A 24,346-nucleotide genomic window follows, 5' to 3' on the forward strand; every position below is an offset into this window, starting at 1 on the left:
CCAGGAAGGTAACTTCCCCAAAGTCACACACCTATGTCAAGAGGAAGAGTTAGATTCATGGGACGTCTGTCTGAGATATTTTAAGCACCTTCCTAGAATGCTGGGAATGTACACAGCATTTGGCTAGAACAGCATTAGCTTGGGTGAAGAGAAGAAAATAATAAGATTAGAAATTGAGCCAAGATGTACGGGCCTTTCTACTTTTGAGCAAAGGAGTGAGGGCCTGAGTAGGTCTCTTTGGGGACAGTAGACAGAGGGGAACTACGGCAGGGAAGTGGGCCCAGTTTCCATTATGTAAGATGAGAATATGGATCTCACACTGACCTTTGAACAAAACCCCTTGCCAGGTCACCTTTCATGTCATTTCAAAAACACTAAGAAGACACAAATCTTCCAGTGGGGCTTACTTCCTCTTCTCTTTTTTTTTTTTTTTGAAAGACAAATGGTACATTAGGGGCATTTAAAGAACACCTTTAGAATTTTTCAATAGAGACTTTGAGATGTGATGGGTTAAATTCTACTTAGCTTCTGGCTCCTTAGTTTTTAAATGTCGTGTTCCTGAGTCATGCTTAGCCATTCGTTCAGACTGTTTAGGTTAATTAGACACAATGTGGGTAGACAGAATGACATCACATATCTCCTTCAGAAGAGACAGAGGAGAAACAGAGGGGAAGAGAAGGACTCTAATAGAATTTTGTTCCAAAAGACTGAATGAGACTGACCAAAAGGGGGAAAAAAAAAAAGAATTGGACCAAAAGATTTCAGTGAGCTTTTGGACAGCATGTCTGTGGTGGTGCAGTCAATCAGTAGTGCTAAAGGAATTATAAATATTTCCTATTAACACAGGAAGGGAAGGCCAAAGAAGTGCAGCCTGGGAGGATCTACAGAGAGCTGTTTCCAAAAATATTTCACAGAACATCAATCCCATGGAAAGATCCAAGAAAAAAGAGTTCTGTGGTTTGTGAAAAACACTAGGTTAATCAAATGTGTCTTTACTGCCAGACTTTTCAGAGCCTTTAAAAATTTCACATGCATTATGAAATCCCAAGAGGGGCTGTAGTATGCTGTGTTCCCAAATATACTTGTTTACAGAAATTCCCCCCACCCCTAGACCCACACACTCTTTTTTTTCTTGGAGATTTCTTATGACAGGTACATTACACTTCACACTTTCATAAGTTCTGGGACAGGGAAAGACTTACCTCATGACACAGAACTGTATTCCCCACTGTAGATTTTTCTTTGGTTTCTCAAAGATGTGTCTGACATATGCTTCTAAGATTACTTGAGAACTAAATGAATATTTTCTATTTAAATCCAAATGTACAAAGGCAAGTAATTTTCTTAAAATTTCCAAATTTCTACCCCAACCCTCTCAACCATCCAAATGAATCAATAACCTAGTTCATCAGAGGAAATTGCAGCTATTTTATGTACTTTAAAAAATGAATGCTCAATTATAATCAGATTATAAAATGAATCACATTGCCACATCTCTTTCTAGCCGCCTGGGCTGTAAGCTATTTGTTGTCAGGTTCTCAGTGGCCTCTTCCCTGCTGCCCAACTCGAACCTGGGCCTCCCGCCCTATCGGATCAAAGAAGTTGTTGGCAAACTTTCTCACGTTGTCTGTCCCGGGGGCCCTGGAGATCTTTTGGAATTCACCGAAGGTTGCATCTTTCTCTCGCGAGATCTGCTCCGTCTTCCGCTCCTTTTTCCTAATGGCTTCCTTAATGCCCTCGATGTGGCACTTTTCCTCCTTCTCGGCGTTCAGCTTCAGGATGTGATGATTCTTCTCCCGAAGGATGTTGAGCTCCCGAATGTGCTGCACCTTGTCACCGATATTCTTGTGGACGTTACTCCTGGTCTGCAGGATCTTCTGGTCCGCGAGCTCCATGGACAGCCGCTTGTGCTCCTTCCTCTGCTCCTCGGGCTCTTCCGCGCACCACTTGACCTGCTGGCACTGCTCCTCCTCCTTGACCTTCTCCTTCGGCTCCCGGTGATGCTCCTTAATCAGGCCCTGGGGAAAATCTTGGGACCACTGGGAACTCTGTTCCAGGGACAGCTTCCTGAGGAGCTCCTCAGCCTTGGCCTGGCAGTCCATGAGGACCTTCCGGGCCTGGTAATTGACTAGGGAGCTAAGATTGGTCTCCTGGATCTTTTTCTGGCCCTCCGTGGTGTGCACATGCTTCTTTAGACAGGCCTGCTTCAGCCTCTTCTGCAGCTGCAGGCTGTTCTGCTCCCGCAGGTCCTGCATCTTCCTCTCGTGCTCCTGCAGGCGCTGCACCTGGTACTGCTTCCCGTGCTTGGTCTCGGTCTCAGAGGGGACCCCTTCCAGCTTCTCCTGGCGCTGGTTGTCTTGGTCCTCCAGCTGCGCCTTCCACCTGCTCCCCTGCCGGATCGTGTAGGTCGCTTGCCTGTCCCGCTGTCGGACACGCTGCTTCCGCCTCAGGCGAGCCTTGTGCCACTCCTTCTCCTGCTGCCACTGCTCCTGGCTCTGCTGCACCAGCAGCTGGCGCTCTGTCTCTAGGGTCAACTGAACCTTCTGGTCTGAGCGCTTCAGCTCCTCCCAGGCTAGAGCCGCCTGCTGCTGCAGCTCCCGCATCCTCTGGGCCTTTTTGAGCCAGGTCAGCACCAGGGCCACAACCTTCCGGTCCCTGGAGGACATTTCTGCCCCTTCCAGCTTGTACTTGAGGATCTGGGTGTGCTGGTTGTGCATCGCCTTGCTGGGGAGCGAGGGCTGGGAGTACTGGCTGGCTAATGACTCCCCTGGATCATTACGGTATCTTTTCTGGATGTACACGCAACCTGACTGCGTCCCGAACTCTCTGGAGGGCACAGAACACTTCTTCGTGAGAACCGAGGAAAGGGACCAGCGACCGAGACCTCTGAAGGCCGGCACTGCCCACTGGTCTCTGCTCTGCACCTTTTCTACCCTGAAAGTTCCACTCGGGGGAGTGTAAGCTCCCTGCGGGTAAGGTGAGGGCGAATCTCCCCAGGCCGGAGGGTGGTGCTGGCAGGGCTGAGGTTGTTGCGGTGGCAGCTGGGGCTGCTGCTGCTGCCAGGCCCGGCTAGGCGGGCTGCCTCCCTGCTCCAGGGGCTTGGTACCTGCCTCCCCCCAGGCGTCTTCCAGGCGCCGTCTGCGGGGCCGGTGCTTCCTGGCGTGGTCCGGGGGCCTCCGGGCCACGTCGGTCAGGCTGCGGCTTTCAGGCGGAAAGTCCGGGTACCGGCGCCGGCGGGGCCGCGGGATGGGCGAGTACAGCAGGTGCGGCCAGGGCGCCGCGGCCTCGCTCCCCTCTCGGGGAGTCCCGGCCCGGGAGCACAGGCTCTGCTCGCTCTGCGGCCCTGACCCGCCCAGCCGCGCCGAGGATGCGCGCTCCTTGCGGGGCGGCGGGGCCTCCCAGAGGTCCGAGTGAGGCCGCGGGGAGAAGCGGCCGAAGCCCTCCATGCTCCCTCCCCGCGCTCCCAGCGTCTGAGCCAGGGTCCCAGGACCTCACGGGGTCGCTGCGGAGACCCGCCCCGCCCTCGGATCCCGGGGGTCCGGGCCGCCTGTGACGCTGTGGCCACTTCACAATGCACCTCCGCCCCCCCCACCCCCCACCCCCGCCGTTGCCGCAGCCCTCGGCCCTCGCCCACTGGGGACTTCCTAGCGCCCGAGCGGTGAGAGGACGGGGGAGGGGAGGGGGAGGGGGAGGGGAGGGGGAGGGGAGGGGGAGGGGGAGGGGGAGAGGCTGTAGAAAGACAGGGTGACCCTTAAAGCTGAGGGTGCGTAGTGAACCCCCACCGGTGTTTCAGGCAGGAATTTGAACTCGCATTTGTACACCTTAAAGTAGCAGAATTTTAAAAGTAGCCAGGTGAAGGCGTTACCCCCAGAATGGAATGTAGCGGGGAAGTCCTTTAGTCAGGGGTCCCTGCGTCTCTGCGCCTCTGCAGTGTATGCAAATGAAGCGGCCGTGGAAGCACATTAATTCACTGCACCATCCTTCTGCCCTTTTAAGTTAGCAAGCCCAAAGTGTACTTTTTAAACTTTTAGGGGAGAGAGAGAGAGGGAGAGAGGAGAGAGGAGAGAGAGAGAGAGAGAACAACTAATTTGTTTTCTCCTAATATGGCAATTACTGCTTTTGACAAAATATGAATGTTAAGTGCACATTTCTGAAATAACATCAGTGGACAGCTTGCCGAAATCACATTGTTGTTTTCCTCTTTCTCCAGTTTTGTGAGATTAATTTTTCTTGTTGAGGCATCCAGGGCTAATGGGAAAAGCACTGGATTTGGTCATGCAAACTTGAGTTTCAGTCTCCTCTGCCACTTTCCACTTGTGTGGTCTTGGGCTAGTTACTTAACTCTCCTGACCCTCAAATTCTGGAACAGTGGACTGGAAGAGGGGCCGTGACAGTACCATTGTTGGGCTGCCCTGAGGGTCAGATGAAACTATGTATCAAGAGCTTAGTGCCTTAATGCATTCAATAAACATCATTTTGATATCCTTCTAGCCTTCAGTTACAAATTCTAAGGTTTAATATACGGGTTTACAAAAGTTTCTACACATTCCTAGAAAAGAAGAATGGAATTAATGTTATCCTAAAACAGTTTAGGTAAAGGATAGAGTGCTAGGGAGGGGCGATGCCTCTGTTGTGTTCTGTTGTGTTCATCCTGGACTGTGGATCATGGCTAAGTCACTTCCTTTCTCTGAGATGTAATGAGGAAACAGTTCTGGATAACATTCTCCAAATATGGTCAATCCTTAAAGAAGAAAATTAAGTATTTACTGACCCCAGTCCTCTTCACCCACATCTCCTTGAAGTTTCACAGTGACCCAGCTAGGCAGGACCAGTAGAACTGATAACATTTCCTTAAGACAAATCTGAGACTTGGCCATATTAACTGATTCCCCCAAAGATCAGTTGGTCAATGGTGGAAGTTTTGACTTCAGGTTCCCTTGTCTTTCCATATCATGTTGCCTTTCAGGAAATGCACTTTGAATTGAGACATGTGTTATGGACCGAAAGTTTGTGTTCTTCCCAATTCATATGTTGAAGCCCTAAACCCCAGTGTGATGGTATTTGGAGGTGGGGCCTTTGGGAGGTGATTAGGTTTAGATGAGGTCATGAAGGTGGGGCCTCCATGATAGGATTAGAGGAAGGGACCAGACCTTCTGCTCTCTGCCATGTGAGATCACAAACAGAAAGTGGCTGTCTGTAAGCCCGGAAGCAGGCCGTCACCAAGAAATGAATGTGCTTGCATTTTCACCTAGCACCTCCCAGCCTACAGAACTGTGACAAATAAATGTCTGTTGTTTAAGCCACCCAGTCTATGGTGTTTTGTTAGAGCAGCCTCAGCTGACTAAGATGACATGCTTTACAAAAAATTATGATCAGTATATATCCGAGGGTCCTGACAGCCATGTTCTTGAAGCCATGTGGTAGCAGCCTTAACCAGAGTGACTGAGGCCTCCCCAGGAGCCCACTCTGCCTGGATGGGATCTCACATGCAGTCATTAGCACGTCTATAGCTGAGGACAGGAGGTTGTTTCTACCCTAGGTTTCTATTGGTGCAACTCATACCATTGTTAGAGAAATTATTTAGTGATTATAATTTTTACCAGGAGGCAGCTTTTACATAAAATAAATCAAATTTGAAATGGAATCATTTACGTGAGGAAATATTTGGGCATGAACTGAGTTGTGCTGCTATCTGAATGTCATATGCCTTTGTGGAAGCTTTGTAAAACATTTTGTACATCTACATGTGGCTCTCGCTGGTACCAGGCCATTTCCTGTTACAGAGAAGCAGTGCTGTGTGGACAAAAGTACAGCCACCCAAGAGCCAGGAGACCTGCCACCAGGCAGCTCTGCCACCTGCTGAATCACCTGAAGTGGTCATCTTATTCTCTGTCTGGTGACTCTGGTGGTTTCTTCATTGCTGCAGGAGATGATCTGTAATATCTCATTCAGTCCCCAATGCAACTAGAAAGAGGAGTTCAATTTAGTAACTCCTGCGGCCTTCATTCTGCAAAACAAAAATGAGTTAATCCCTGAAAAATGCTTACAGCAGTGCTTGGCATGTGGTTGCTGCCTTATAAAAATTAGTCACTAGAGTGATCATAATCATTATTCCAAGAGCATTAAAACCATAGCCATAGTGTAGGGCCTAATTTAAAGACATAGTTTGGCAGATGTAAGCTATTACATGTGGAATGGAAAAACAACAAGGTTCTACTGTATAGTACAGAGAACTATATTCAGTATCCTATGATAAACCATAATGGAAAAGAATATTTTTTAAAAAAAGAATGTATATATATATATGTAACTGAATCACTTTGCTGTACAGCAGAAATTAACACAACATTGTAAATCAACTGTACTTCAATTATAAAGAAAGAAAGAAAGAGAGGAAGAAAGAAAGGAAGGAAGGAAGAAAGGAAGAAGGGAAGAAAGAAAGAAAGAGAGAGAAAGAAAGAAAGAAATACATATTTGGAGCAAGCCAGTTTCCCAATTCAGGGCTCTTTGGCCTCTTTCTTGCCCTGGAGGTTCTCAGAATTCCTCATGGAATTGAGAATAGCTCACTCACCTCTGTTGATGATAGAGGGGACACAGTCTTAACTTCATGATGCCACAAAGATTTATTGAAATCTGGGGCAGGATTAGAAAGATAATCAAAGGTCCTTGCCCACAATATTGCTAGGAGAAACATGTCCAGGTAACGGATGTGGTTAAGTGGTTAGACGGTAAATTCAACAGTATTCCTAGAGGAGGGAGGGGTTAGTTTATAACGGAAGTTCATCCAGGTTGTTCATAAGGGAAGAGTTCACATAGAATGATGGTGCTAAACCTGGGAAGGGAACTAGGATCTCACCATACAGGGATGGGCAGGAGGACACACCTGGCAGAGGACACTGTGTGGCCACAGTGTGAAGCCTCAGAAATGCCTGGCATGTGGGGTCATGTGTGGTTTGTGTAGAGGGGACTTGGGGTATGTGTGCAGTGCCGTGACAGGTGATGGCACCAAAAAGGTGGGCTGGACCCAGATTCCACTGGGCCCTGAATGCTAGGCCAAGGAGCACAGGCTTCCCGCTGGGCAGTAGGGTTCCAGCTGTGTCCAGAAGTGCTTCAGGATTCCTTGAAGCTGCCGGGGGCCCAGAGGAGGTGGGACTAGAGGACTTCAGGGCAGCCTCTGAGGCCTCTGTCCCTGCTTCACCCAGAGTAGCTCAGAGCAGCTCAGATTTTATCTGTTTTCTATCCTGGGGTTCTTGGTAACACCTTCTTGAAAAAAGTTGGGGCTTCCTCTGCTTATAAAAAAGCATTAAAATCCACTATGTAGACAACAGTGAGTCAGTAAAAGTCTTGAAACCAAAAAGTGACCCGATTTAGTTTCTATTTTAGAAAGCTCACCCTGGCAGCAAGGTAGAAGATAAATTGAGATGAGTATGGGGAGGGGACTTGGAGAAAGGGGGCTAGTTAAGAAATTTGTTCAGTAATGGGGCAAGCAAGAAGGAAGGGAGTGTAAACCCAGACATTGGCAAGGGGAGAGGGAGGGATGGATTCAAGGTACACGGCAGAGGTCAAGGAACCATGACCTGAAGGTGGACTCGATCTGGAGAAAGAGGGTTTCTACCCCAGGGGCCTGGGAAGATGGTGAGTGGCAGTGACAAGAGGTCTCAGTCCAGGTGACCTTGAAAACAGTGATTTTGGAAATCAGGTGAAAGAAGCTGTAATAAAAGTGACTACGGCACAGAGCAGCAAACAGAATGTCTGGAAGAGGCTGATGAAACTGGGAAGAGAAACCTTATCTTTTGAGGGACCTGGTGATGAGGCTCCTGCTTAGAGCACAGCTGCCCAAGCAGGACAGGTGCTCTCACCTGCCTTGTTAGCATCTGGTCAAGATCCCTGGGAGAATGACTACCTGGGAAGCCTTGATCAGCTCTTCCATCAGGCAGATGAAAGAGATGTTTTGTAAATGTTCAGCTGCGAAGCATTCCCTTGATACTAGGAACAATCAGCCTCCTTTTTATTTGGCAGAAAAATCCTCAATGTATTTCACTGGAGGCCTCAGAATTTAGACATTCTGCCAAATGAGGACATGGGCCTCTTTTCTGCATTTGTTGGAGACTTAGGAAATATGGCAAAATGTGCTCTAACCTCACAATCTGAATTGACTTATGGAATAGACGTGTGTCTTGGGCCCTTATTCAGAATGACTGTTAGTGTCTTCAGATTTGATCTCTTGGCACAAAGCAACTAGTTCTTGGATGGTCCAAAGGGGAGAAATAAACTAGAGTTTCTCCATCCAATATAGCAGCTGGCAGCCACACATGGGTATGAGCATTTGAACATGGGTAGTTCCAGTTGTCATGTGCTATGAGTATAAAATACACACTGATTTTAAAAATTTACTATAAAAATAGTTAAATATCTCAACACTTTTTATAATATTGGTCACTTGTTGAGATGGCATTTTAAACACAGTGGACTAAATAAAACATTATCAAAGTTAATTTCACATGTTATTTGTTTTAATGTGGCTATTAGTCAATTTAAAATTATATATATGTAAGTATATATCACAGTATATTTCTATTGGACAACACTACTGTAGATAATTGAGGTTCCTCAAAATTCATGTTGCAAGTGAAAGCTTTTAACGTCTAAATAATTTTTATTTTATGTAAATTTATTGCTTTGAGTAGAAGGGTTTAAGATGGCGGCATAGGAAGACCCTGAACTCAACTCCTCCCATGGACACAACAAACGTACAGCTACATATGGATAATTTTCCTCTGAAAAGGACCTGAGAACTAGATAAACAGTGTCTTGACAACAAAAGATAAAAAAGATGCATTGAGACAGAGAAACAGAGACACGGTCTCACCCAGGTCCCCACCCCAGAGGCAGTGACCCACAGCTGGGAGGGATCCCAAAGATATAGACCTTTCCCTCAAGGAGTGAAGGGATTGAGCCCCATGTGAGGCACCCTGACCTTTGGGTCCAGCACTGAAAAGAGGAGCCCCACAAATCAGTGGGGATTGAGTCCATGAGAACCATAAAACTATAGGGAACAGAGAACCCACTCTTAAAGGGCTTACATGCAGACCCATTTGCAGTGAGATCCAGGGCAAAAGCAGCAGAAAGGGCAAAAATGGCAAAGAGCACCTAGACCATAAGTGAGGGAGACCCACTTACTGATTTTACAGTGGCTGCCAGAGAGGTAGGAACCTGCTGGGACTTCCTTGGGGATGGAAGTGCTGGTGGGCACGTTTTTTACAATCTCATCCTAACTTGCTGGTGAAGAGCTGGTGAATGCCATTTTTGGCACCCTCCTTCTAGCCTGATAGCACCAGAGGGCATGCTCTATCCACTCCACAATACAACCCAGCTGGTTGAGGGCCTTGCCCACCCTGCGCAGCAGCTGCACCACAACCAGGCTGGGCGAATGCACTGTGTCCTGCCTTCCCCATGCAGTGGCCATGCTGCAACCAAGTCAGGTGAGCACCCCAGGCCCCTGCCTTTTCCACACAGCAGCTGAGACCCCAACACAGCTGGTGTGTGCATGCAGCCCACACAAGGGCCTCCCCTTGAGCATCTGGCTCTGGTGTTCAGGGAAGACTGTGCTTCTGGACCCCAAGGGTCATCTCCTACACAAGAACACTCCTTCAAGACCGTGAGAAGTAGGTGTTTTGCCTGATACATATAGACAAACATAGGTAGTCAGACAAAATGAGGAGACAGAGGAATACGTCCCAAACCAAAGAACAAGACACATCCCCAGCAAAACACATTAATGAAATGAAGATAAGCAACCTACCTGATAAATAGTTCAAAGTAATGATCATAAAAATGCCCACCAAACTTGGAACAATAATGAATGAACACAGCAAGAACTTCAACAAAGCAATAGAAAATATAAGAAAGTACCAAACAGAAGTTATAACTGAACTGAAAACTATACTTGAGGGGTTCAACAGTAGACCAGATGAAGTAGAAGGATGAATCAATGAGCTGGAAGACAAAGCAATGAAAATCACCCAGACAGAGCAGCAAAATGGAAAAGAATTTTAGAAAGTGAAGATACTTAAGTAACATCTGGTCCAGCATCAGGTGGAATAACACTTGTGTTAGAGTGACCTCAGAAAGAGCAGACAGAGAGTAAGGGCCAGAAAAATAATTTGAAGAAATAATGGTTGAAAACTTCCCTAATCTGGGGAAGGGAGTAGATAGCCAGGTCCAGGAAGCCCAGGGAGTTCCAAGTAAGATGAGCCCAAAGAGAGCCACACCAAGACACATTATAGTTAAAATGGTAAAAATTAAAGATAAAGAGAGAATCTTAAAGGCAGCAAGAGCAAAACAACTTATAATGTATAAGGGAAACCCCATAAAGCTGTTAGAATTTTCAACAGAAATTTTACGGGCCAGAAGGGAGTGGCATGATGTAATCAAGGTGCTGAAAAGAAAAAATTTCCAGCCAAGAATTCTCAACCTGACAAGGTTATCATTCAGAATTGAAGAAGAGATTAAGAGTTTTCCAGATAAGCAAATGCTAAAGGTGTTCATCACCACTAAACTGGCCCTACAAGAAATGTTAAAGGAAATTCTCTAAGCTGGAAAGAAAAGGCACTGATTAATAATATGAAAACATGCAAAAGTAAAAGTCTCACTAGAAAGGTAAATATACAGGAAAGGTAGTAGACCAACCACTTATAAAACAGGTATGAAGGTTGAAAGACAAAAGTAGTAAAATTAACTAAAATTATAATAGTTAAGGGAAGCATAAAATAAAAAGATGTAAAAGATATCATTAAAAAAAACATGGAGGGGGGAGTAAAAATGTAAAGCTTTGGAATGTGTTCAAAATTAAGTTGCTATCAACTTACATCGCTGTATACATAGGATGTTATATATGAACCTCACAGTAACCACAAGGAAAAAACTTAAACACACAAAAGAAAATGAGAAAGGAATCTAAACATAACACTGAAGAAAGCCAAAAGACCACAAGGAAAGAGAGAAAGAGAAGAAAGGAACAGAGAAGAAGAAGAACAACAAAAAAGCCAGAGAACGATTAACCAAAAGGCAATAAGTACATGCCTATTAGTAATTGCTTTAAGTGTAAATGGACTAAACTCACCAATCAAAAGACATAGAGTGGCTGAATGGATGAAAAAACGGGACCCATCTATATGCTACCTACAAGAGACTCACTTTAGAAGTAAGGACTGAATGTGAAGGGGTGGAAAAAGATAGTCCATGCAAATGGAAACAAAAAGGAAGCTTGTGTAGCTATACTCATCAGACAAAAGAGACTTTAAAACAAAATCTGTAATAAAAGACAAAGAAGGGCATGGAATAATAATAAAGGAGTCAATCCAGCAAGAAGGTGTAACATTTATAAATGTATGCACCCAACATATGAGCACCAAAGTATATAAAGCCATTATTAACATACCTAAAGAGAGCAATTGAAAGCAATACAATAATAGTAGGAGATTTTAACACTCCACTTACAGCAATGGGTAGATCATCCAGACGGAAAATCAATAAGGAAACATCAGCCTTAAATGACACATTAGATCAGATGGCCTTAATAGATGCCTACAGAACACTCCATCCAAAAGCAGTAGAATGCACATTCTTCTCCATGGAACATTCTACAGGATGGATCATATATTAGGCCACAATATAAGTCTCAATAAAATCAAGAAGAATGAAATCATATCAAGCATTTTTTCTGACCACAATGACCACTATGAAACTAGAAATCAATTACAAGAAGAAAACTGGAAAAAACACAAAAATGTAGAGATTAAACAACCAGTGAGTCATTGAAAAAATCAAAGGAGAAATTGAAAGATACCTGGAGACGAATGAAAAGAGAGATACAATGTACAAAATCTATGGAATGCAGCAAAAGCAGTTTGAAGAGAGAAGTACATAGCATTACAGGCCTACCTCAAGAAACAAACAAACAAACCAAAAAACCTCTCAAATAAACAATCTAACTTTACACCTAAAGGAACTGGAAAAGGAAGAACAAATGAAGGCCAAAGTTAGTAGAAGGAAGGAGCAGATCAGAGCAGAAATAAATGAAATAAATACTAAAGAGACAAGAAAAGAGATCAGTGAACTTAAGATCTGGTTCTTTGAGAAGATTAAAAAAAATAGAGAATAGAAGATAAAAAATATTGAAAAGCCTTTTGTTAGACTAACCAAGAAAAAAGAGAAAGGGCTCAAATAAATAAAACCAGAAATGAAAGAGGAGAAATTACAGTTGCTACTGCAGAAATACAAAGGATCATAAGACAATACTATGAACAATTATACACCAAAATATTGGACAGCATAGAAAAAAAGGGACCAATTCCTAGAAACATGCAATCTACCAAGATTGAATCATGAAGAAATATAAAACCTGAAGACTGATTACAGTAGTCAAAAACCTCCCAACAAACAAAATTCCAGGACCAGACAGCTTCACTGGTGAAATTTTCCAAACATTCAAAGAAGATTTAATACCTATCCTTCTCAAACTCTTCCAAAAAAAAAAGATCAAAGAGGAGGGAATGCTTCCACACTCACTTTATAAGGCCAGCATTACCTTGATACGAAAACTAGTAAGGACATCACACACACACAAAAAAATTACAGGCCAATATCCTTGTTAAGTATAGATGGAAAAATCCTCAACAAAATATTAAGAAACCAAATTCAATAATACGTTAAAAGGATCATACACCCCATGATCAAATGGGATTTCTTCCAGAGATACAAGGATGATTAACATCTGCAAATCAATCAACATGATACACCACATTAATAAGATGAAAGATAAAAATTATATGATCATCTCAATAGATGCAGAAAAAGTATTTGATAAAATAAAAAAATGATAAATGATAAATGATGAAAACTCTCAACAAAATGTGTATGGAGGGAACACACCTCAACAAAAAAAAGCCATATATGACAAACTCAGAGATAACATCATATTCAATGATGAAAAAGCTGAAAGCTTTTCCTCTAAGATCAGGAACAAGACAAGGATGTCCACTCTACCAATTTTATTCAACATAGTGTTGGAAGTCCTAGCCACAGCAATTAGTCAAGAAAAATAAATAAAAGTCATCCAAATCAGAAAGGAAGAAACAAAACTATCACTATTTGCAGATGATATGATGCTATATATAGAAAACCCTAAAGATTCTACCAAAAAACTCTTTGAACTAATAAATGAATTCAGCTAAGTTTTAGGATACAAAATCAATATATAGAAATCTGTGGCATTTCTATCAGAAAGATAATTTAAGAAAACCCCATTTAAAATTGTAGCAATAAGGATAAAATACCTAGGGAAAAATTTAACCAAGGAGGTGAAATACCTGTACACTGAAAACTATGAGACACTGATGAAACAAATTTAAGAAGACACAAATGAATGGAAAGATACACTGTGCTCATGGATTGGAAGAATTAATATTGTTAAAATGTCCATACTACCCAGAGCAATCTATAGATTCAATGCAATCCTTATCAAAATTCCAATGGCATATTTCACAAAACTAGAACAAATAATTCTAAAGTTTGTGCAGAAACAGAAAAGATCCTGAATGGCCAAAACAATCTTGAGAAAGAAGAACAAAGCTGGAGGTATTATGCTCCCTGATTTTGAGCTATACTACAAAGCTATAGAAATCAAAACAGTATGATACTAGCACAAAAACAGACACATTGATGAGTGGAACAGAATTGATAGCCCAGAAATAAACCCACACATATAAGAACAATTAATTTATGACAGAGTCACAAAGAACATACAATGGAGAAAAAGGACAGTCTCTTTGATAAGTGGTGTTAAGAAAACTGGATTGCCACATGTAAAAGAATGAAACTAGACTACTATTTCACACCAAACACAAAAATCAACTCAAATTGAATTAAAGACTTAAATGTAAGGTCTGAAACAGTAAAATTCCTAGTAGGAAACATAGGCAGTAACCTCATTGTCATCCGTCTTAACAATGTTTTTGTGGACCTGACTCCAAAGGCAAGAGAAACAACAGTAAAAATAAACAAATGGGACTACATCAAACTAAAAAACTTCTGCACAGTAAAGGAAACAATCATCAAAACAAAAAGACAACCTACTAAATGGGAGAAAATATTTGCAAGTCATGTATCTGATAAGGGGCTAATATCCAAAATGTATAAAGAACTCATAAAACTCAACAACAACAAAACAACCCAATAAAAAAATGGGCAGAGACACTGAATAGACACATTTCCAAAGAAGACATACAGATGGCCAATAAGCACATGAAAAGATGTTCATCAGTACAAATTATTATGGAGATGCAAATCAAAACCACAATGAGATGTTGCCTCACACCAGTTAGAATGGTTAGTATCAAAAAGACAAGAAATAGCAAGTGTTGGAGAGGATGTGTTGATGGGAATGTAAATTGGTGCAGCCACGATGGAAAACATTATAGAGATTCTTCAAAAAATTAAGAAAACTACCATACAATCCAGCAATTCCACTTTGGGGATTTATTCAAAGAAAATGAAAACAATAATTCAAAAACATATATGCACTCCTATGTTCATTGCAGCATTATTAACAATAGTCAAGATATGAAAGCAATGTAAGTGTCCATCCATGGATGAATGGTTAAAGAAAATGTGCTATGTGTACCCAATGGATTACTACTCAGCCATGAAAAGGAATGAAATCTTGCCATTTGTGACAACATGGATGGGCCTGGAGAGTATTATGCTAAGTGAAATAAGTCAGAAGGGAAAAGACAAACACCATATGATCTCACTCATCTGTGGTAGGCAAAACAAAGCAAACGAACAAACTCAGAGATACAGAGAACAGGTCAGTGGTTACCAGAGGGGAAGGGGGTTGGGGGGGGGCAAAAGTGGTCAATTTTATGGTGACGGATATGATCACTTTGTAGTGTATACAGATTTCGAATTATGATGCTGTACACCTGACACTAGATAATTAAAAAATGTATTGCTTTGAAATTACCTTTTCTAAAAAGATAATAATTGGGTCAAAATGTTTTTTTCCTCAATGGCTGGATGATAGGTTAAGTTTCAGATTTTAGCTTTGCAGTACAATTTCACAGGAATTCAGTTATTTCATGCCCACCCCCACTTTTTCCTTACTATACAAGAATATGGATGCCCCAAAGCAACAGTAACTGAGAAAACAGAATAGACAACTCTCTACATGTGCCTATGAGATATGAACTCATTAAAAATAGCAGACCCACAAAACAGTGAAAACAAATTTTTTATGGGAACACCCACGGCAGTAAATGAAAAACTTATGTTAATGCTGTTCTAAGAATGAAACTTGTAGCTTATAAACTTCTTTAAAAAGAAGAAGAAGAAGAAGAAGAAGATAGTGGGGTAAGGACTTGGAAATATGAAAGTTAAGTTCCCATGGAAACAACCATTTATCCACCATGCAAAATTCTATGTGTATGAGAGTAGATATGTGTGGAAACGAGGGCTGACCCATATTAAGTTGGAGCGTTGGAGTGTTGTTGTAAGTGCTTTATGTGTAAACCCTACCACAGTGAAGTGAAGTAGGGACTGTTCTTTCTTGGGGCACAGAGAGAGAATCAGAAGATCAGGAAGCTGGCTAGCAGTGGAGCCAGAATCAGAACCTTGGCCCTCACCCTAACCTCTACATTGTACGCCCTTCTGAGCAAGTGCAACATAATTATAGCCAGAGAGAATCACGTGTGGACCAGAGAGCAGGACAGGATTTTAACATTTCTAGTTTTGCTTCATCTTGGCATTCTGATGTTTTTCACATTTGTAACCTTAATGCAGTTAAAAGCAGGAGGTGGTAATCAACCAATTCTTATGAAGGAAGGAAGGACTTAAAATAAGTACTTTGAGAGCCGAAAGGGAGTTCACTTCCACAGTGTGATAACGGGATGCAGTTACTGGATCACTCAGCAGTGACACAGGAACACAAAACTGCGCCATAACGTTATTTATTTTTGAAATTTTATCACAAATAATTTGTAAACTTAAACATAGGAAGAGGCTTTCCCAAGGGAAATTTGGAAAAATAGTAACACTTAATAACTTACCCAATTTGGAACTTCTTCTTCATCCTCAACATAATATAGATATTATATTAAATTTTTTAAAAAGAATGTGCTTTGTTGAAACTTTAAAAATTGTGTGGGTTTTTTAAAGTTTTATCTTTTTCTGTTTTGCTAAAATTGAGCCTGGCATTTTTAACTTCAAAGGAAATTTGTTTTTCCGAGAGGTCTAAGTGAGGGGAGATAGCTCTACAGTACGAGTCTGGTGATGGATGCTTTGCTGTGAGTGCTGACTCTGCATGTATTGTATCAGTAATAATGCTGTGCATTGACTTCTTTTTTTTTAAATTAATTAATCAAGTAATTATTTTTTTACTTTTGGCTGCGTTGGGTCTTCACTGCTGCACGCGGGCTTTCTCTAGTTGCAGCGAGCAGGGGCTACTCTTCGTTGCGGTGCGCGGGCTTCTCATTGTGGTATCTTCCCTCGTTGTGGAGCACAGGCTCTAGGCGCATGGGCTTCAGTAGTTGTGGCACACAGGCTCAGCAGTTGTGGCTCGCGAGCTCTAGAGCGCAGGCTCAGTAGTTGTGGCGCACAGGCTTAGTTGCTCTGCGGCATGTGGGATCTTCCCAGACCAGGGCTCGAACCCATGTCCCGTGCCTTGGCAGGAGGATTCTTAACCACTGTGCCACCAGGGAAGCCCTGTGCATTGACTTCTTTACTGATGTAATCAGCAGGGTAGGAACCCTCAGCCCACGAAAATTCCAGCCACCACATCCAGCAGGCTTATCCTACTGTGGATATCATACGGTGTGTTTTCACTCAAAGCCACCCACACACAGGGCTGGAGTAGAATCTCGACCACCATGGGCGGCTTTGTCTGTGTGCTCAGCAAACACTTCTATCCACAGGAACCTTACAAAGGTGCCTTTGTCTGCCTGCCTGCGTCTCTGCATGGTCCCAGTTCAGGGCAAAGTTGTGAGCCGTTCTCCCTTCTGTATGGATTGGTGCTCCTTCTTCAAGTCTTGGTTTGAGGCAAGCCTTCCCTGACCTTCCTGACCAGATGAAATCCCCTGCCATGCCCTCTGGTAGCCATTTTAGAGCGCCAGCCCCTCTCCTTGGTGGTATGTGTCCATTGCAGGGCTACACTTGGCAGCTCTGTGATTAACAAAGACCTCCACCAGTAAGTTCCATGAGAGAATGGGCTTGCCTGTTTCTGTCACTATCATTCACTAATGTTTCTCCAGTGCCTGGCATGTTGTAGGCACTTGGCAAGTATTTGTTGAATGAATGAAATAAATGGTTGGCTGCCTCTAAAATTCAGTATCTAACCACAGCTGAGCCCCCATGGGTGAGCATCAATCATTCTCTTTGTGTATATGCACCTCCTGCAGCGATGATTTCCAATCTTTCTTACTTGACTCAATGCCCAAACTTGGCCCACTCACTCTTTGTTCCTGTTCTCAGCCCCTACATTTTAGACAAAATCAAGTGTTATCAAAGCAAGCTTTGTCCCCTTCCCCTTCCTCTGGACCTTCACCCATTTTCCTCTTCCTTTCTGACCCAGAGCAGAAGTTGTCCCCATCCCTTGGCAAAGCCAACTTTCCCCGTACTCTGATCCTGCCCGTCCATCCTCCCCCAGGCCACTGCTCCATCTTGCATCCCCCATCTCGACTCTTCTCTCTTTTTTCTAACTCCTTCCTCTCACCTTACAGCCATGCTCAGTGACGCCCATCTTCCGAATACGTTGGCCCTTGGTGGTTTAGCTCTCGAGCATCGCTGTCCAACAGAACTTTCTGCAATGGGGGAAGCACTCTGTATCTCTGCTGTCACATATGGAGGCTACTACCACATGTGGCTGTTGAGTACTTGAAATATGGCTAGTGTGACTGAGACATTAGTTTTAATTAAATTTAACATTGAAGTACACACACGTGGCCAGCGGCCTCCATATTGGATCCCACAGCTCTAAAGTGTAAGTTCCAAAATCATATTGTTTAGGTTAAAATAAATTACAGTTGTACCATCTCCTAACCATATGGCCTTGAGAAAGCTACTTAAGTACTAAACTTTTTCATCTAAAATTATGATAATGGTACTATAGTATAGAGTTGTTATGACTAAGATAATTCATGGTATTACATTTAGTGCAAAGTGTGTATACTCAAAATGTATTTGTTGTCATAACCATCATCTTCACTGTTACCCAATCCTATCGAGACTGCTTTTTCAAGCTTCAGGTCAGATGCTTTAATGACCAACAAAATCAGTTTAGTGGGTCTTGACTAGCATTTTTTTTAGAGAAATAGACCAGACTAGGATAAGAAATATGAGTGCTTCTCATGCAGTAGAAATAGGTATTAACTCATGAAACATTTGTTTCTATATACAAGTGCCTTGTGTACCAGGCAATGAAGTAAAACATATTTCTCACCATGAGTTGCATAAAAAGAGTTGTGTTTCTCTAGAAGTGCTGCTTCCGAGTTGAGAAGGTCAAGACTGATATACCAGAGGCCGGATCCACTGGCCTCTTCTCAACCTTATCTTGATTTCTCAGTCCTATTTGGCACTGAGGTCCACCTTCTGTTTGAGTTTCTTTCCTCTGTTGACCTTTACTCTTTCCCATCCAGTATTTCTTGGAGGGCTACTTGCATCAAAATAACTCCAGGAGAGTAGGGACATATGGTAGTCAGCCTCCAAGCTGCCCCTCCACCCTGATTGTGTCTCCCGTCACTTCTGTGAACTCTCCTCTCACAGTAAATTGGACTCATCTATGTAACCAATAGGATTTTGCAGAAATGACAAATGTGACTTCTGAGCCTGGGTCATGAAAGATACTGTGGTCTCTGCCTTGCTCTCTTGGATCACCTGCGCTAGGGGAAGCTGGCTGCCACTTGATGAGGACACTCATCTTGGAATCAGAGCTTCAGGCCCAGATAAGTCTTCAGATATCTGGCTTACAACTTGATGGCAGCCGTGCGAAAGGCCTCGAGCCACCCAGCTGAGCTGCTCACAGATTTTTGATTTCCGGAAACCATGAGATCAAAAATGTTGCTGTGTTAAGATGTGAAATTCTGGGGTTATCTCTCATGCATCAGTAGGTAATGAAGGGAGTGTTCTCTTTAGATTGTATGTTCCTGCTGAATCTGGTTTTCTGGGGAGGGGTCTAGGAATCTGCATGAATGTCTCTGGGTGATTCTTTGACCCTCTAGAGTTTGAGAACCACTGCTCTTTTTTTCACTGACTGCTCTCCCTCTTCCTTCCCTCTCTCCATTCCTTCCTTCCCCTACAGTACAGTTCCCAAAAGCTCTGACCAGGGCCTCTTCTCTTTTTATTGTGCACTCCCCAAGCAAGTACATCTATTCTGTGGCTTTAACAGACAGACTTGGAGCAACCCGTGGACCTACTTCTTCCACACCGAGCCCTCTTCAAAGCTCCTAAGCCCTATTTTCCAACTGCCTGATATCTGTGTGTGTATTTCCCTCCAGCAAGTCAAACTCAGTATGTCCAACTTTGAATTCATAACCATCCTCATGAAAGCTTTTCATTTGTGTTCCCTATTTTTCATAGTAATTTATAGCTTAGTCTCCTAGGCTTGATATCAAGCCTTGATATCATCCTTGCATCCTCTTTTTCCTTACCCTCAACACATCTGAAGATCTGACAGTCCTCCTCTTCAGTCCTCCATTCTCCCATGCCCACTGCCACCACTCTGGTTCACACGTCATTACCCCTTACCCGGCCTGTTGTGATGGCTGCTCCATTGTTTTCTCACTCTTCTCTTTCCCCACAACCTCTTCCATTCCAACCTTCAATCCACAACCTCTCCACTGTCTTTTGAATAAAGTTTAAACTCCTTGGTATGGCATGTAAGGTCCCTAACAGTGAGGCCCTAACGGGATGTTCTCCGTTTATTATTAATAGCCATCTCCTAACTCACCCCTAAACACACATACTCTCTCGGCACAAGACGTTATCCATGATTTCCCGAACATGCCTTGAAGTGGTCTATATCTTTTCTCATACTATTATGGCCCCTAGAGAATTAAAATTCTCCTTTGAGAATAAAAAAAAAATCATACTGTAAAGCCCATTGCAAAATTTATTTGTGATGCAGTTGCAATGGCAGATGTAGTTCATGTCCACACCCTCTCATCCCAGTCCCCAAACCAGGTCAGGAGAAGGCAGGGGGAGAGCGTGGGTGCAAACCCCATTGAGCTTGCAGCTACTTTGTTGCCTTCGGACATGAAAAAGGCATTTTCAGCTTCCTGTGGGTCTCCACCTGCTTTAGCTACACAGGTTGTACTTTTGTGAAAAGACGCACTCATTATTCATTTATTGAGCTGATAAGCATTTATTAACCCTGTCCTAGCATCATGGTGGATATCAAAGTTAAGACCTAGTTCCTGCTCTTTGTCAACTCTGGTAGAGAGTAGCAATTGGCCAGAAGATACTAAAATATCAGGGGACTTCACAGGTAAAGGAAATCACCTCTAGGTTGGAAGGGTGGGGAGTGGGGATAAGTAATTGCCTACCTTCCTTTCCTTGAATGTAAGCTCCAGAAGGTCAGGCAACTTTGTTTGGTTCAAGTCTGTATTTCCAGTAGCTAGATCAGCAACCTACACAGAGTAGGACCCAAGATATATCTGTTGAATGAACGGGTGACTGAATAAAAACTTTTATGTAGAAGAAGTGTAGGTTCGGGTTCATCACTGTGAGCTTCTTAAAGGCTGAGATGATAGCCATTTGCATTTTTATGGATTTGCATTGTGTTCAGCATACCTTAGGCACTCAATAAGTGCTGGATGAATGTCGAGTGATTCCATAGTGAGGTTTGTTTTCTCCCACCCCTTCCCTGGTGTCATTAAGTGTTAGCCTTCCTGAAGAAGATATTTATGCTAAATTGACGGTGGTTTTAAAGGTAAGAGTCTTGGGGCTTCCCTGGTGGCGCAGTGGTTGAGAGTCCGCCTGCCGATGAAGGGGACGCGGGTTCGTGCCCCGGTCCGGGAGGATCCCACACGCCGCGGAGCGGCTGGGCCCGTGAACCATGGCCGCTGAGCCTGCGCGTCCGGAGCCTATGCTCTGCAATGGGAGAGGCCACAGCGGTGAGAGGCCCAAATGGTAAGAGTCTTTAAGAAACCAAGAAAAAAGGGCAAGGTGAAAGAAGATGAGACAAGATAAAAAGGTCAGGAAAATAACATTTTTAATGTAATTAACTACTGAAAGTGTTCCTGAAACCACTGGTTTACCTTTACCCAAGAGTCAACCGAAATGGAAAATCTGACTATATGTGACATTGTTAAACTATCTCATTAGCAACACTTGTTTGATTTAATCCAAGAACCAAATATTACTATATAGAGGTCAAAGCTTAAAGTTATTGAAGACTTACCCAATTCAGAATTAAATAAAAAGGCCAAAGGCCCGGAGAATATTTATGCTGCTGTTCTTTTTTCCCCCCAGTGATCTAAATTTAACTAACTGAAATTATATTCTAAGTATCAGATATTTATGCCAGGCTCTGAAGTGGCAGCTAATTTGCATACTGAAATTACTTGAGACTTGTTTTAGTGAGAAGCCCATTGGGTGCAGAAATAATTGCTGGGGAAGAATCAAAAGCGGGAGAACATGATGGTCTTTGCCCTGAAGCAGCTCGCCATGTAAGCAGGTGAAACAGATATTAAGAAAGCAGGGGCTGGGGGGCTGGGGGGCTGGGGGGGTGGGGGGGTGGGGGGGAAGAAGTAAAGAAATATTTGAGTTCAGATTCATTTACAGCCTTTTGGCACAGCCTGCTAGTTGGCCATTGAAATCTGAGCTTTCCTTCTTCAGAAACGGTTGTCCCTGGGACTACATTTCCCAGTGCCCTTTGCATCTATGTGAGACTATGTGACTAGTTGGCCGTGTGACCTCATTCTGGCCAATGGAATGTGGGCAGAAAAGATGTGGACCACTTTTAGGCCTGGACCCTATGCCTTACCCTCCTTCTTCTATGGGCTGATATAACTTTTTTTTTTTTTTTTTTTAATTGTACTGTCTTGTCCCAGTTTTGAAGCCCTGAATAGAGGCTGGTCAGTCAGTTTCCCTTCTTAAACAGCCTATTAAGTCCACATCCCAAACCACTTCACTTGCTGGGCCCTAACACTCTGGGGCCACGAAACATATACCCTAATTGCCCCAGAGTCAGGTACCGGACAACTAGGGGTAACCCCTATGCCCAGAGCCCCACCCCCAAATTATTCAACTTAGCCAATCCACAGGAAGACCGTGAAGCCTAGCTAACCCCACCCCACTTGCCATAAATCAGCTGCCCCCTAGACCCCCAGCCTGCTGTTACTCTGTTCCTGGGTGCAATCCCCTGTGTGGCCCTGCCTAGCAATCTTCTCTTGTTCAGAGCTCTAAGAATCAGAGAATTTTGCCTTTCATTTATCCAAGTGTCATTGTGTTGGGTCTCACCATCTTTAAATCTTGTAAAACAGCTGAAATGGCAGTGATCACAGATTCTTGGAAACTATGTTGATGATGACAAAGTTGCCTTCTGTCTGCTCCTGAATGTCTTCCTCTAATTCTCCCATCCCTGCCCCACCGTCAGTGCCCTGCACGGTCCTATGAAGAGAAAGGAGCTTCTATTATGTTGTTACTTGTTTTGGCTTATCGGTTATGTCAGTCTAGCCTACTATAATTATTATAGGAAAACAACCAACCCATTGCTAGGGATATAGTATGAAATGAGGAAGGCTCCAGAGAGAGACAAGGGAAGCCAGTATCTCAATAATCTCTATGAGGAGGGGAGCTCAGGGTTTACAAAATGGCAAACTAGTTTTGTAGTTAGTCCTTACTGGCTATCCCTCCACTCCTGTCCAAGGAAATGCTTCAGTCAAAAGATGCCTTATGCAGATAGATCTCCATTATCTCTAGTTTCAAAAAATATACCATCAGTGCATGGTATTCTCAAAGTTAACTTCATGTCCTTAGGCCCCAGGTTCATTCTGACCTTCTCCTCTTCTATGTTTATCTTTTTCCCCTCCTATCTTTTCCTTTGCATTGCAAATTAACTTCTAACTATCTAAGCATTACATAATAGTATTCTCAACAAAATTATATACAAATAAATAAATTAAATAACGAAAGTAAAATCTAAATTATAGAAATAAAACTATTCTTTGATTAATCCTCCCCAGCAATTCCATCTGCTCTCACCAACCCAGATGCAACCCCACTGTCTTCTGTGCATGGTTTCAGACATTTTTGCTTTTTATTCACATTAGTTGACAGAAAATCTATGATACTGTTTGTCCGTAAATCATGTCTTACTGTCCATTTTGTCCCACAATTTGCTTCTTCACCCAACAATGTTTTGGAGAGTTCTCCATAGTCCTACATGGAGATCTAGTTTATACCGAATGACTACATACTGTTCCTTAGTGTGACTGTACCACAATTCCTTTAGTCATTCCATTATTCAGGGTGTCTCCAGTTTTCCACCGTTACATAAATATCTGCAGTGAACATCCTGGGACATGCTTGCCTGAGTACTTGGTCCTGGGTGCTCTTCAGGTGCTTTCTAGGGGATCCCCTTTAAGCCTCTCAGCAGCTGTATGAAGTAAGTACTGACATCATCTTTGCTTAGTGGGCGAAGTGTTTGAGGTGAACTTGCCAGGGCTTCTTTAGGGGTAATAATGAGTGGTGCGTTTGCAGGGCAGTTTACCCTCCTCTAAGCGTAGCATGTTTTAAGGACACCAAAGGGTTTGTTTTAATCAGGTACAGTAAGACATGTAGACATGGAAATGACTGTCAGGAAAGAGGTATTTTTCTTTATACTCACAATTCCCCAGAAGCAGGAGGCATGGCAAATCATGCAGGGCCACTTGGGGAAGCACCAGGACTGGCCAGGAGGCAGAGGGAGTGAGGGGTGCAGTGGGGAATGTGTGGTTTTCATGGGAAGGAAAGGTGAGGTGGGTAAACAAGTTTATAATAGGCTAGTTTGAATAATTTCAGTGGGCTCTGAGGCATAGGGGCTGTCCCTAGTTGTCTGGTACCTGGCCCTGTGGTGATTATGTCAGGGGGATAGTAACTCTAAGTGTGAGAGACCATAAAGGAGGTACTGGGGTGTGTGGGCTCTAGTTTACTATCTCTAGGAATTGCTTAGCCCTGGGAAGGGCAGTCTCTCCAGGGTCAGCAAGGCCCCAGGTGTCAAAGCATCAGAATACAGAAAATAAAAGACACGGTTAATACATAGCAATTTACACTCGTACCAGCAGAATATGGGAATTCCCTTTTCCCTGCATCA

The 24,346-nt window shown here is 43.3% G+C and overlaps 1 protein-coding gene across 1 annotated transcript; it reads right to left on the minus strand.

Annotated features, from left to right (window-relative positions):
• Nucleotides 1–1,333: 1,333 nt before the first annotated feature.
• On the minus strand, nucleotides 1,334–3,649 carry CCDC185 (coiled-coil domain containing 185). The gene has a single exon (XM_004271330.2). The coding sequence runs from the start codon at nucleotides 3,444–3,446 to the stop codon at nucleotides 1,539–1,541; it is 1,908 nt and encodes a 635-aa protein (XP_004271378.2). The 5' UTR covers nucleotides 3,447–3,649; the 3' UTR covers nucleotides 1,334–1,538.
• Nucleotides 3,650–24,346: the final 20,697 nt, after the last annotated feature.

The sequence above is a fragment of the Orcinus orca genome, chromosome 1 (assembly GCF_937001465.1).
Source record: "Orcinus orca chromosome 1, mOrcOrc1.1, whole genome shotgun sequence".
NCBI lineage: Eukaryota > Metazoa > Chordata > Mammalia > Artiodactyla > Delphinidae > Orcinus > Orcinus orca.